General features: G+C 53.6%; 1 protein-coding gene across 1 annotated transcript in view; it reads right to left on the bottom strand.

Moving 5' to 3' along the window:
- NAV1 (neuron navigator 1) overlaps positions 1-12,746 on the bottom strand; it is a 202,768-nt gene that overhangs the window by 90,959 nt on the left and 99,063 nt on the right. The window contains exon 4 of the mRNA XM_065402683.1: positions 10,863-10,965. Coding sequence (XP_065258755.1) covers positions 10,863-10,965 — 103 coding nt within the window. The remainder of the gene's footprint in view (positions 1-10,862; positions 10,966-12,746) is intronic.

The raw sequence follows: 12,746 nt of genomic DNA, 5'->3' as shown, positions 1-12,746 counted from the left end.
GATCTCTGGAATCTAGCAGAGACAAGAGCCAGGGGGAGGACTCAGGGGCACCAGCAGAGCTGAGTAAGGGGAGTCCAGGGCTCGGATAGCAGAGGGAGTTGTACGGCTAGACAGAGGCGCATGGGCAGAGCTGTGGCGTGGAGTAGCAGCGGGAGCCCTAGGCTGGAAAAGCAATGGGGGCCAGGGGTGCAAATCAGGATTGAGGGGCATCAGCAGAGCGGTGGGTGGAGGAAGCTCGGAAAGCCCCTGCCATGCACTCAAACCAGCCTATTACTTCCTTATTTTAATATTTAATATTAATACCAATATTAAAATGCTGCTGAGTGGCCCGGCTGCCCAGCGCCCGCCTCCTTCACCGATGGGGGGTGCAACAGGGAGCGGCCTCAGAGATCCCAGGGCGTGTGGCACCTATGGAGAAGCAGGGATGGGAGCCACCGCGTCGGAGGCTGGGAGTGGCGCTAGACATCGATCGGCGATGGAAGAAAAGCCAGGGAGCCCAGCCCCAAACCTTGCACCAACGTTTTCCACAGTCTGCGGTACAGCTGGCGATTTGCACACTTGTCTCCTGCACTTGGCTCACGTTCATAGCGCACTTAACTTGTGATCTCAGTCATAGAATCATAGAAGATCAGGGTTGGAAGGGACCTCAGGAGGTCATCTAGTCCAACCCCCTGCTCAAAGCAGGACCAATCCCCAACTAAATCATCAGCCCACACGCAGTGCGCTCGGCCAATGCTCGTATGCAGGCGGCGTGCTTGGCCCGTTCTCTCACATGGTGTCTGTTGTGCTCAATGCGCAGGTTTGGCTCACTATGCGTTGATCTTGTGCCCAGTCCGGCCAGTGCACACGCCTTGCTCCAGCGGGAGGCTCTCGGTGCTAACACGTACCTTGTTCCCTTGACTCGTGCCTGCGTTCTCTGCTTGAGCCCTTGGCCACTGGCTCAGATTTCCCGCACATCCAGCATGTCTGTGTGTTCTGCCCCTGGCCCCTGATGGTGATTTCAGTGCACTCGGCTCTTGTGATGGACTCTTGCACCCTCGTGGTTTTCAAGTGCTCAGCTCCTGCACCGTGCTGTGTGTGTTGGCGTGTCCCACTTGCTCACTGACATCTGTATACTCTGCTTGTGCACATGGCTCACAGTTTCCGTGCAGTGAGCACGTGCCCCCCTGGCTTGTGCTGTGGGTCCCCAGTGCAGGCACGTTGGACTCTATGCGCTCAGACTGCGCCCATAGAGTGTGTACTCTCCGAGTGCTTGGCTAGTGTACATCTGTCTCCTGCTCTCTGTGCACACTCCTGGGTGTGTTCTAGCCTGGGCTGGTGTTTCCGGCGCTCTCAGCTCCCGTGCATCTGGCTTGTGACGGCTGCATGCTTGGCCTGTGCTTGCTGCATAGAAATGCAGGGCTGGAAGGGTTCTCAAGAGTTCATCTAGTCCATTCCCCTGTATCTTAGACCATCCCTGACAGGTGTTTTTCTAACCTGTTAGCAAAAACTTCCAATGAGGGGAATTCCACAACCTCTCGAGGTAACCCATCCCTGAGCTTAGCCACCCTTAGATAGGTTTCCCCACTATCTAACCTGAATCTCTCTTGCTGTAAACTCAGACAATTCCTTCCATCTACCCTCGGTGGACAGGGAGAACAATTGATCACCATCCTCTTTATAACATTATTTACCCATCTGAAGACTTCTCAGGTCCCTGCTCAGTCGTCTCTTCTCTAGATTAAACATGCCCAATTCTTTCAATCTTTCCTCGCAGGTCAGATTTTCTAAACCTCTGATCGTTTTTGTCTCCCCACTTTGGCCTCTCGCCACATGTCCACATCTTTCTCAGGGCGCGGTACCCACAGCTGGACACAGTTCTCCAGCTGAGGCCTGACCAGTCTGTGCAATCCCTGCCTCTTGCTCACAGTCAGGTCCTGGTTTCTGCTCATGATCCTCTGCTCCTGCTTTCGGGGCTGCTGTGTTTTCTGGGCTCGCCCCAGGGGCTGTGCTCCCGGTACTGGTGCAAGAGCATAGCAAGCGTTCTCCGCCTGCTCCCCTTGGGCTGCCTGGGTGCTCAGCCCATGAGCTCACAGCAGCTTGTGCACGGATGGCTCCTTGTAGGCAGGTCTACCTTACCCCACTCTGAGCCCCAGCATCTCCGTGCACACAGCGCCACAGGGAATAAAGGTGCATGGAGCTGGGCCACGCCGCTGCTTGCAGGAAGCTGTTGCTAGTGAGCTGCCAGCTAAACATGAAGCAAAGCAGATGGGCTGGAGCTCTGCCCTCCTTCCCTCCTGCCCTGACTCATCTCGGGTGGAGCTCAGCTGGCAGCTCTCCTCCTCCCGAGTGCCCTCACGGTGATCCAGCGTGAGACTCTGGTTACGCAAGATGGGAAGGAGAAGCCACAGGTGCTGTCCAGGAGCCGGATTGCAGGAGACCGGAGGGGTGGAGCCTTCCCCTCTGACTCCTCGCCCCGAGCGCCCACTCAGACAGGGGGCTGGCGTTCACAGGGGCGGGAGCGATGGTTGAGTTATTTATTTCGGTTCATGCCCAAATGTCCTTCAGCTCCCTGAGGCGGAGATAGGGGCCACCCCCACAATACACCTCCCCGCCCCTCCCACGGGGGCAGGGAGGGTCCCACAGCCCTGATGGGTCTCAGCTCAGATAGTGACACCATGCTGTGCAGAGACCTGACAATGGGCACCCGGCTTGGAGCAGCCGCTCACGTCCCAGACCTCCAGGCAGCCGCAGAAGGGACCCTTGCTGAGCTATTCCCTGCATGACACACGCAGAAGGGACCTCCCTGTCTCTCAGCCCTGTCCCTGGCTCCTTGCTCTCTGCAATCCAGATGGCTGCCTTGACCCCTCATTCCCATCACTGGCCTCTCTGCCGTTATCACTTGGCCGCTGATTCCATGGACTCAGTGGTGAGCTAACCCTGCCCGTGCTCCCTCCCTCCTCCCACTGGCCACCCCTCACCAGGGCACGGCCTCTTCCTGCTCCGCTAGCTCAGTCTCATCATCTCCAAGTGAGAATCCCCTGCCGCCCCCAAGCCCAGATCCCTGAAGAAGCTGCTGTCTCTGCATTAGCTCATCTGGGCCACAGAGCCAGGGAGGGGAAAAAGCTTACTCAAGCCGGGCACGGCTGCCAGCTCTGAGGGTAAGCAGCGTGACAAGGCAGCTCCCCCAGAGCTGTGCTGCAATAGGCCCAGAACTCTGGCCTAGGGGCCAACTAGCCCAGCCCTCCCGGCTACAGGCCACGCTGGCTAACGGAGCCCCCCAATCCAGCAGGAGCTGAGCCTGCAGCCATTGTTTGGAGCAAGGGGGGCCCAGGCCTTCGTGGGATTGGGCCCAGCATTTCACAGCTAAGGCCCATGCCCCAATCCCAGCTAGCCAGTGGCAGGAGCTTGGAGGGAACCTGGGGGCGGGGAGATGTGCCTGGCCACTCATGGGGCTGCTTTTGCGAACAGGGGCTGCTAACAGGGAGTTTCGCAAGGGAGTTTGGAAGGGGAGTGGGAAGGGGCGCGGGTCCCTTGCTGATTCTATCTGTTTTCCCTTTATTCCCCTTAAAACCTAAAACTTCTTGCTTAAACAACCCTTTCAGCGGACAGGGGGCTGCAGACGGGAGTTTGACAGAGGGAGGCTTACGATGGTTAGGAAGACCCGCAACACCTGTGCCAGCACTGCTTCTGTCTCCTCCACCTGCGCCTGTAGCCAGACAGAGTGCCTGAGCATGGATGCTTCTACCCAGATCCTGGTGTGGTTTTGCAGAGACTGTAACTTGCAATTTCCACTTACTGATATCCAGGCTGGGGGGACCATCCAATGTGAAAGGTGCCTGCTGGTGGAATCTCTCAGGCAGCAGGTGGGAGAGCTACAGGAGGAGGTGGCTAGGTTGAGAAGCATCCGAATCCACGAGCAATTCCTGGACAGTGTCCATGTGGAGACAGCTGAGGTAGCTGTCCCAGTACACAGGACTGCTGATACACCACTGGTGGAGGAGGAGATGGCTCAGGGTGGACACTGGCAGCTGGTTACTTCTGGCAGCAGGCAGTGCTCCACCCCTGCTCCGAACCCTCCCGCTGTGGTAATAGGTAACTGTTATGCTCTTCTTGATACAGGAAAGAAGGCATCACCCCCTACAGTAAAGGAGGAGAAGCCTCGTACCCCTAAGGCTGGGAGGTCTGCTGCCACCACTGCGAATAGGAAACGTAGGGTAGTGGTGGTCGGAGACTCTCTGCTGAGGGGGACGGAGGCGCCCATCTGTCGCCCTGACATTTCATCTCGGGAGGTATGCTGCCTGCCGGGAGCCCGTATCCGAGACGTTACGGAGGCATTGTTGAGGATTATCCAGCCCTCTGACTACTACCCCATGCTACTCATCCATGTGGGCACAAATGATACTGCGAGGTGTGACACTGAGCGGATCAAGAGTGACTACAGGGCTCTGGGAGTACGGGTGAAGGAGTTTGGAGCGCAGGTGGTATTCTCTTCGATTCTTCCTGTCAAAGGTAGGGGCCCGGGCAGAGACAGATGCATCATGGAGGTGAATGCCTGGCTGCGAAGATGGTGTCGCCAGGAGGGCTTTGGCTTCCTAGACCACGGGATGCTATTTGAGGAAGGACTGCTAGGCAGAGATGGTGTTCACCTTTCGAGGACGGGAAAGACCCTATTTGGACACAGACTGGCTAACCTAGTGAGGAGGGCTTTAAAGTAGGTTCGACGGGGACAGGTGAGCAAAGCCCGCAGGTAAGTGGGGAACATGGAGACCTGGGAGATGGGTTGGAAACGAGAGGGAGTGTGGGCTATATTGGCAGAGAGAAAGGAGGGTCAGGACAAAACTGGGAGGGAAGATCAAACCAGTATCTTAGATGCCTATATACAAATGCGAGAAGTATGGGTAATAAGCAGGAAGAACTGGAAGTGCTAATAAATAAATACAACTATGACATTGTTGGCATCACTGAAACTTGGTGGGATAATACACATGATTGGAATGTTGGTGTGGATGGATACAGCTTGCTCAGGAAGGATAGACAGGGGAAAAAGGGAGGAGGTGTTGCCTTATATATTAAAAATGTACACACTTGGACTGAGGTAGAGATGGACATAGGAGATGGAAGTGTTGAGAGTCTCTGGGTTAGGCTAAAAGGGATAAAAAACAAGAGTAATGTCATGCTAGGAGTCTACTACAGGCCACCTAACCAGGTGGAAGAGGTGGATGAGGCTTTTTTTAAACAACTAACAAAATCATCCAAAGCCCAAGATTTGGTGGTAGTCTCTAAGGTGCCACAAGTACTCCTGTTATTTTTTCAACTATCCAGATATATGTTGGGAAAATAACACAGCGGGGCACAGACTATCCAATAAGTTCTTGGACTGCATTGCAGACAACTTTTTATTTCAGAAGGTTGAAAAAGCTACTAGGGGGGAAGCTGTTCTAGACTTGATTTTAACAAATAGGGAGGAACTCGTTGAGAATTTGAAAGTAGAAGGCAGCTTGGGTGAAAGTGATCATGAAATCATAGAGTTTGCAATTCTAAGGAAGGGTAGAAGGGAGAACAGCAAAATAGAGACAATGGATTTCAGGAAGGCGGATTTTGGTAAGCTCAGAGAGCTGATAGGTAAGGTCCCATGGGAATCAAGACTGAGGGGAAAAACAACTGAGGAGAGTTGGCAGTTTTTCAAAGGGACACTATTAAGGGCCCAAAAGCAAGCTATTCCTCTGGTTAGGAAAGATAGAAAATGTGGCAAAAGACCACCTTGGCTTAACCACGAGATCTTGCATGATCTAAAAAATAAAAAGGAGTCATATAAAAAATGGAAACTAGGACAGATTACAAAGGATGAATATAGGCAAACAACACAGGAATGCAGGGGCAAGATTAGAAAGGCAAAGGCACAAAATGAGCTCAAACTAGCTACAGGAATAAAGGGAAACAAGAAGACTTTTTATCAATACATTAGAAGCAAGAGGAAGACCAAAGACAGGGTAGGCCCACTGCTTAGTGAAGAGGGAGAAACAGTAACAGGAAACTTGGAAATGGCAGAGATGCTTAATGACTTCTTTGTTTCGGTCTTCACCGAGAAGTCTGAAGGAATGCCTAACATAGTGAATGCTAATGGGAAGGGGGTAGGTTTAGCAGATAAAATAAAAAAAGAACAAGTTAAAAATCACTTAGAAAAGTTAGATGCCTGCAAGTCACCAGGGCCTGATGAAATGCATCCTAGAATACTCAAGGAGCTACTAGAGGAGGTATCTGAGCCTCTAGCTATTATCTTTGGAAAATCATGGGAGACGGGAGAGATTCCAGAAGACTGGAAAAGGGCAAATATAGTGCCCATCTATAAAAAGGGAAATAAAAACAACCCAGGAAACTACAGACCAGTTAGTTTAACTTCTGTGCCAGGGAAGATAATGGAGCAAGTAATTAAGGAAATCATCTGCAAACACTTGGAAGGTGGTAAGGTGATAGGGAACAGCCAGCATGGATTTGTAAAGAACAAATCATGTCAAACCAATCTGATAGCTTTCTTCGATAGGATAACGAGTCTTGTGGATAAGGGAGAAGCTGTGGATGTGGTATACCTAGACTTTAGTAAGGCATTTGATACGGTCTCGCATGATATTCTTATCGATAAACTAGGCAAATACAATTTAGATGGGGCTACTATAAGGTGGGTGCATAACTGGCTGGATAACCGTACTCAGAGAGTTGTTATTAATGGTTCCCAATCCTGCTGGAAAGGCATAACGAGTGGGGTTCCGCAGGGGTCTGTTTTGGGACCGGCTCTGTTCAATATCTTCATTAACGACTTAGATATTGGCATAGAAAGTACGCTTATTAAGTTTGCGGATGATACCAAACTGGGAGGGATTGCAACTGCTTTGGAGGACAGGGTCATAATTCAAAATGATCTGGACAAATTGGAGAAATGGTCTGAGTTAAACAGGATGAAGTTTAACAAAAACAAATGCAAAGTGCTCCACTTAGGAAGAAAAAATCAGTTTCACACATACAGAATGGGAAGAGACTGTCTAGGAAGGAGTACGGCAGAAAGGGATCTAGGGGTTATAGTGGACCACAAGCTAAATATGAGTCAACAGTGTGATGCTGTTGCAAAAAAAGCAAACATGATTCTGGGATATATTAACAGGTGTGTTGTGAGCAAGACACGAGAAGTCATTCTTCCGCTCTACTCTGCTCTGGTTAGGCCTCAGCTGGAGTATTGTGTCCAGTTCTGGGCACCGCATTTCAAGAAAGATGTGGAGAAATTGGAAAGGGTCCAGAGAAGAGCAACAAGAATGATTAAAGGTCTTGAGAACATGATCTATGAAGGAAGGCTGAAAGAATTGGGTTTGTTTAGTTTGGAAAAGAGAAGACTGAGAGGGGACATGATAGCAGTTTTCAGGTATCTAAAAGGGTGTCATAAGGAGGAGGGAGAAAACTTGTTCACCTTAGCCTCGAAGGATAGAACAAGAAGCAATGGGCTTAAACTGCAGCAAGGGAGGTCTAGGTTGGACATTAGGAAAAAGTTCCTAATTGTCAGGGTGGTTAAACACTGGAATAAATTGCCTAGGGAGGTTGTGGAATCTCCATCTCTGGAGATATTTAAGAGTAGGTTAGATAAATGTCTATCAGGGATGGTCTAGACAGTATTTGGTCCTGCCATGCGGGCAGGGGACTGGACTCGATGACCTCTCGAGGTCCCTTCCAGTCCTAGAATCTATGAATCTATGAATCTATGGGGAGAGCTCAGGGTGTCGTGTTAATTATGAGGGGCATGGTTCTGGGTGACCCAAGAAACTCCACCCCCACCCCTATGTTAGCAGCTGGTCCAAGAAAGTTCCCATTGGAGCAGAAATTATGCCCCCACCCCACCCCTCCCGTACAGCCCAGCGCTGCCACATGTAGCCAGCACGGCTCCCTCCTGCCGGCTGTGAAGGGGTTGGAAGGGGAGATGGGTCGGAGCCAGGGGCCCAGTTTCAGCCCAAGCTGCTGCTGTGTAGGGCCTGGGGAAGGCAGCCCCACGGGGCGCGATGCAGGCAGGCCAGGCCATGCATCTCCAGGAGGGGGCCCTGGAGCCTAGCACTCAGGGGATGGGTGTGGTCGGCCCCAGGTCTCTGATCCATGAGGAGTCTCCTTCCTTCAGCACCAGGACAGTGTGCTGGGTTGGCACAGGGAAAGCCCTGTGCATCTCAGGATGGGAGGCAGGAGCTGGGGGCCTTGGGGAATCAGCCCTGCCCGCTGGCTGGTTTTGAGCAGCGGGATGGCACGTTACTGTGTGTAGCTAGGGGACCTCCCCCGCCTCCTGGAGGGGTTGGGGGGCTCTCTGAAGGCTCCCGACTTTCTGACTGACTCACTGCATTACCTGGGACAAGTCCCTGCCCCGCTCTATGCCTCAGTTTCCTCACCTGTAAAAGGGGGTAATAATGATATGGAGCCAGACATTGCGGAATGCTTTGAGACTCTTCCCTGAGAGGCACAGCTTGGTCTTTGCTCGGTGGTGTGGGGAAGGTGATGCAGAGAGCTACCACGGTCAGAGGTGGATTCCACCCAGGACCTTCTGCACCAAACACATAGTCCCTTGAGTTAGAAGAGCGACTCTGGCGGTGCTGAAGTTGCCGTGGGCAGCCCCTAGGGGGAGCGGTGACCACGGACTCTGCAACAAAGCACTTTAATCTCCCACCGCCCTTGTGCTTTTAAGTAGTTGAGCCTTTTCCTGCTGCTTGTGCTGCCCCCTGCAGGGGCAGCGGGGCTAGTGAGAGCTGTTAGCTGGGCTCCCCAATGAAATCCCCGCATTGGCTGAGCCCCTATTCCAGTGGGGCAGAGCATAACTCATGCTGGGAGCCAGAGCAGGGGGAAGGGGGCTTCAAATGGACATAAACACATGGGGGTCCCCCTATTGCCATAACCCCCTAGGGCAGCTGTGCTCATCCCTGGTGCTCTTTACTGAGCAGCTGGAGTCAAACTAGCTTCCCTGTGTCTCTCTCCTTCTCCACCTGGCCGGATGCCACCCTCTAGTGGCTGCAGCCCCCATTGCAGGCTGACATGGGTAGTTCCCAGTGCCCTGCTTTGGAGGAATTTGAAGCATATCCTTGCCCTGCTCACTTCTCTTCTCCAAACCAGATGGGGATTTGCTGGTGTCCTTAAGGAATCACGAGCCCAGTCAAACTTGTGTCTCCAGCACCGTACCCGGGTGAGCCTGGGGAAACCCGTGATCGGCTCGGGCAAGCAGCTCTGCTTTCACAGCTGGGGTGACACATGGGCTTGCCGTGCCATGACCTGCAGATTCCACCAGCAATTCATTCCAGTTGCTGGGAGAGCCTGGTATCAGCACTGCCCTCAGCTAGAGTGCAACTGCACAGGAGAACGGCTCACCACAGAGGGGGCAGAACTCCCGTTTGGGCTGCTACTGTAAAGATATGACTGTAGAGGCAGTGTGCCCTAGGGGTTGGGCTAAGACTCAGCCGACTTGAGTTCTAGTCCCTATTACGTGACCTTGGGCAAGTCATGGCCCCTCTCTGTGCTTCACTTTCCCCTCCCACTAGGTCTGTGTAGACCATACGCTCTTCAGCGCTAGGACAATCTCTTAGGCCTCTTCCATATTGAAATTTGCACAGATTTAACACAGTTTTTCAAGTCTATTTAACCCCCTGCATCTCAGGCCTTGTCAACATGACAGAGATAAGCCACAGTGTCAATTTACAGCAAGAGTTAAACTGGTGCAAGCCCCCGGGGGATGCACTGATTCTAAAACAAGCTGCTCTCAAACTGGGAGCTGGGAACAGGTTTAAATCATGCTGAAATAAGCGACCCTTATCCCAAAAGAAGAGTGTTCACACAGGGTTTTTTTAAAACTGGTTTGATCGATTGAACTAAACTAATTGAATTAAACCGCTGCATGTTTGTGTGTACCAGGGTCTTCAAGCATCCCCATGAAGTTTCCACCAGGACTAAGGGCTTGTCTACATTTAAAACGCTGCACCACTTTAGCGCGTCAGTGAAGACACTGCCTACGCTGATGAGCGGGGAGTTCTCCCATCAGCGAAGGTAGATCACGTCCACAAGGGGCAGTAGCTAAGCCGACGGGAGAATTCTCCTGCGGACCGAGTGCTGTCTACACTGGGGGTTGGGTCGGTTTAACTGCACTGCTCAGAAGTGTGGATTTTTCACACCCCTGAGCGATAATTATACTGGCCAAATTTTCTAGTGTAGACCAGGCCTAAATTGACTAAATTGCTAAAAAGAGCAGCATAGACATCCCTGCTCAGACTGGAGCTCAGGCTCGGAGACCCAGCCCTCTCGGCAGAGTGGGAACACCAACACGGCTATTTCTAGCCCCGGAGCGCTAGCCCTGCAAGCCTGAGTCAATTGACCCAGGCTCTGAGACTCGCTGCTGCAGGGTTTTTTTGGCCCTGCAGATGTACCCTCTGTGGCTGTGGCAGCCCCTAGCACAATGGGACCTTGATCTCAGCTGGTGCCTCGGGGTGCCACCGAAATACACCTGCTAACGAGGTGCGACTCAGTGTGAGTGGTGCTCCAGAGAGACTGGCTGGAGGGATTAGCGAGTGGGGCAGTGAGAGTCATCCCTGAGTCAGAGGATGGCAGCTCTCCATCCTGGGACAGAGGCCTCGGTGACACTGGGGCTGTCAGATTCTTTCCCCCGGGGGAACAGCCCCACCCTGGGCTGGAGACACTGCCGCAGAACGAAGCCCAGCCACATCACTAGCCCCTTGCCCCACCAGGGTCCCCACCCCCCAGAAAGGGCTCAGCTTCGGGGATCAGACCCAGCAAGGAGCCATGCTGGCGGAGGAGGGGGAAGGGAGGGGTCAGGTGAGAGAGAGGGGGAGGGGAGAGCGCGGGCGTCATGGCCTCACCTGTGAGACACCTGGGAGCCTCTCAGGCTGGACATGGTCTCCTCCAGATTCTGCCGAAGGTCCAGCACGTTCTGCACCGTCCTCTTCCTCTGGGACTCAGGGTCTGTAGTAACACGGAGAGCGAAGGCTTTTATAGCCATGGCTGTAGGGAGAGGAGGGCGACACGGGCCCCCTCCATGCCCCCACCCACTCACCCACACTTCCCCCATCTGTTCCAGGTGCCCCCACGACGCTCCCCACGCCATGTGCCCCCTCCCCACCCAGCTGCCATCCTTACACTGTCTGCCCATGTGTCCCTTCCCTGCCCTCCCCCCACTGGTGCGAGCGCCACTCTGCTGCTTTGGCATCACAGAGCCACATTCTGCGACAGCTGGAGCCCTCGGCAGAGCTGTGAGTGTGACCCATCTCCCTGCCAGGCCTGGGGCGCTGGACCCGCACCCTGCCCAGGTGTTGCCAAGGTCCCCAAGAGCTGCTTTAGCAGGGAAAGTTTCCCTGCCTCTGCCCAAGGCCAGCGCCCGGGAGAGGGAGCGTCTGCCTCCCGGCTCCTCCCGGCTCCGCTCCGAGATGGGCCGCAGGGAGAGCACCGGGCCAGAACTTCCTACACTCCAAGGCCAGAAGGGACCATTGGGACACTGCACAGCACAGGCCAGAGAACTGCCCCACCGTAATCCCTAGAGCAGAGCTGAGAAAAGACCTCCCGTCTGGATTTAAAAATGGCCAGTGATGGAGAATCCGCCACGAGCCCTGGTCAATTGTTCCAGTGGTTAATTACCCTCCCTGTTAAAATGTTCTGCCTTAGTTCCAGGCTGAAATTGTCTGGCTTCAGCTTCCAGCCATTGGGTCTCATTAGATCCGTCTCTGCTAGACAGAAAAGTCCATTATCAAATTTGTTCCCCATCTAGGATACTCGCAGACAGTAATTAAGTCACCCCTCAACCTTCTCTGTGTTATGCTAACTAGGCCCAAAGAGCTCAGTCTCTCACTCGAAGGCAGGTTCTCTAATCCTTTAATCATTCCCCAGGCTCTTCTCTGCCCCCTCTCCAATTTATCAGCCTCCTCCTCGAATCGCGAGCACCAGAACTGGACCCAGGATTCCAGCAGCGGTCGCACCAGAGTCAAATACAGAGCTAAAAACACCGCTCTGCTCCTGTCCAAGGATTGCATTAGCAAGCAGCACAAATCTCCATTGCATTCTAAACTCAGTCCCAGCAGAGCCCCCCACCCAGCCAGGCAATGGCAGCTTCTGACCCCAGCTCCACGGGTGTGGCAGCTCCCCTCCCCAGCCAGCCAGCACGCACAGGAGGGGAGCTCTGCAGGGTAGGGGCTTTCCACAAGCCCAGCTCACCCTCCTACTCTGCTTGGCTGAAGCTGTTGCATCATTAGTGCTTAGTGTCAGTGCTACAGCCCTCCCAGGGAGCAGGGGGAGTGGAGGGAACAGACACATGGGCTTCAGGAACAAACAGAAGCCAGCAAGGAAATGCTGGGGCTGGCTGCCAGCCAACTGAAGGCAGAATGAGTGGCAGCAGCTGGCAAGCTCATTCCAAGGGATCTGAGCTGCTGCCCCAGGAACTGGAGCCTGCCATCACATGCAGGAATCCTGAGCAAACTGCTCCGCCTGCAGCCTGCATACCCAGGGGAGGGGTGCTACCTGGCTGGGCCTCCCTGGGATTTCAAAGATGGCAATGTCTGTTTGGATGATATGTTGCCTCCAGGGAAACGCCTCAGCAGGCCTGCAAACCTACCCTGGCAGCCTGCTGCAGCAGGGTGTGACATCCCTAGACCATTGCCCCGAGCCTGGAGGAAAGGGAGCTCCTAGTGCTAAAGCCACAAACCAGGGACCATCTACACTATTCAGTCAGCAGCCCTCTGCTCTGTAGATATATA

The sequence above is a fragment of the Emys orbicularis genome, chromosome 4 (assembly GCF_028017835.1).
Source record: "Emys orbicularis isolate rEmyOrb1 chromosome 4, rEmyOrb1.hap1, whole genome shotgun sequence".
Lineage (NCBI taxonomy): Eukaryota > Metazoa > Chordata > Testudines > Emydidae > Emys > Emys orbicularis.
This window is presented reverse-complemented; position numbering and strand designations above follow the sequence as displayed.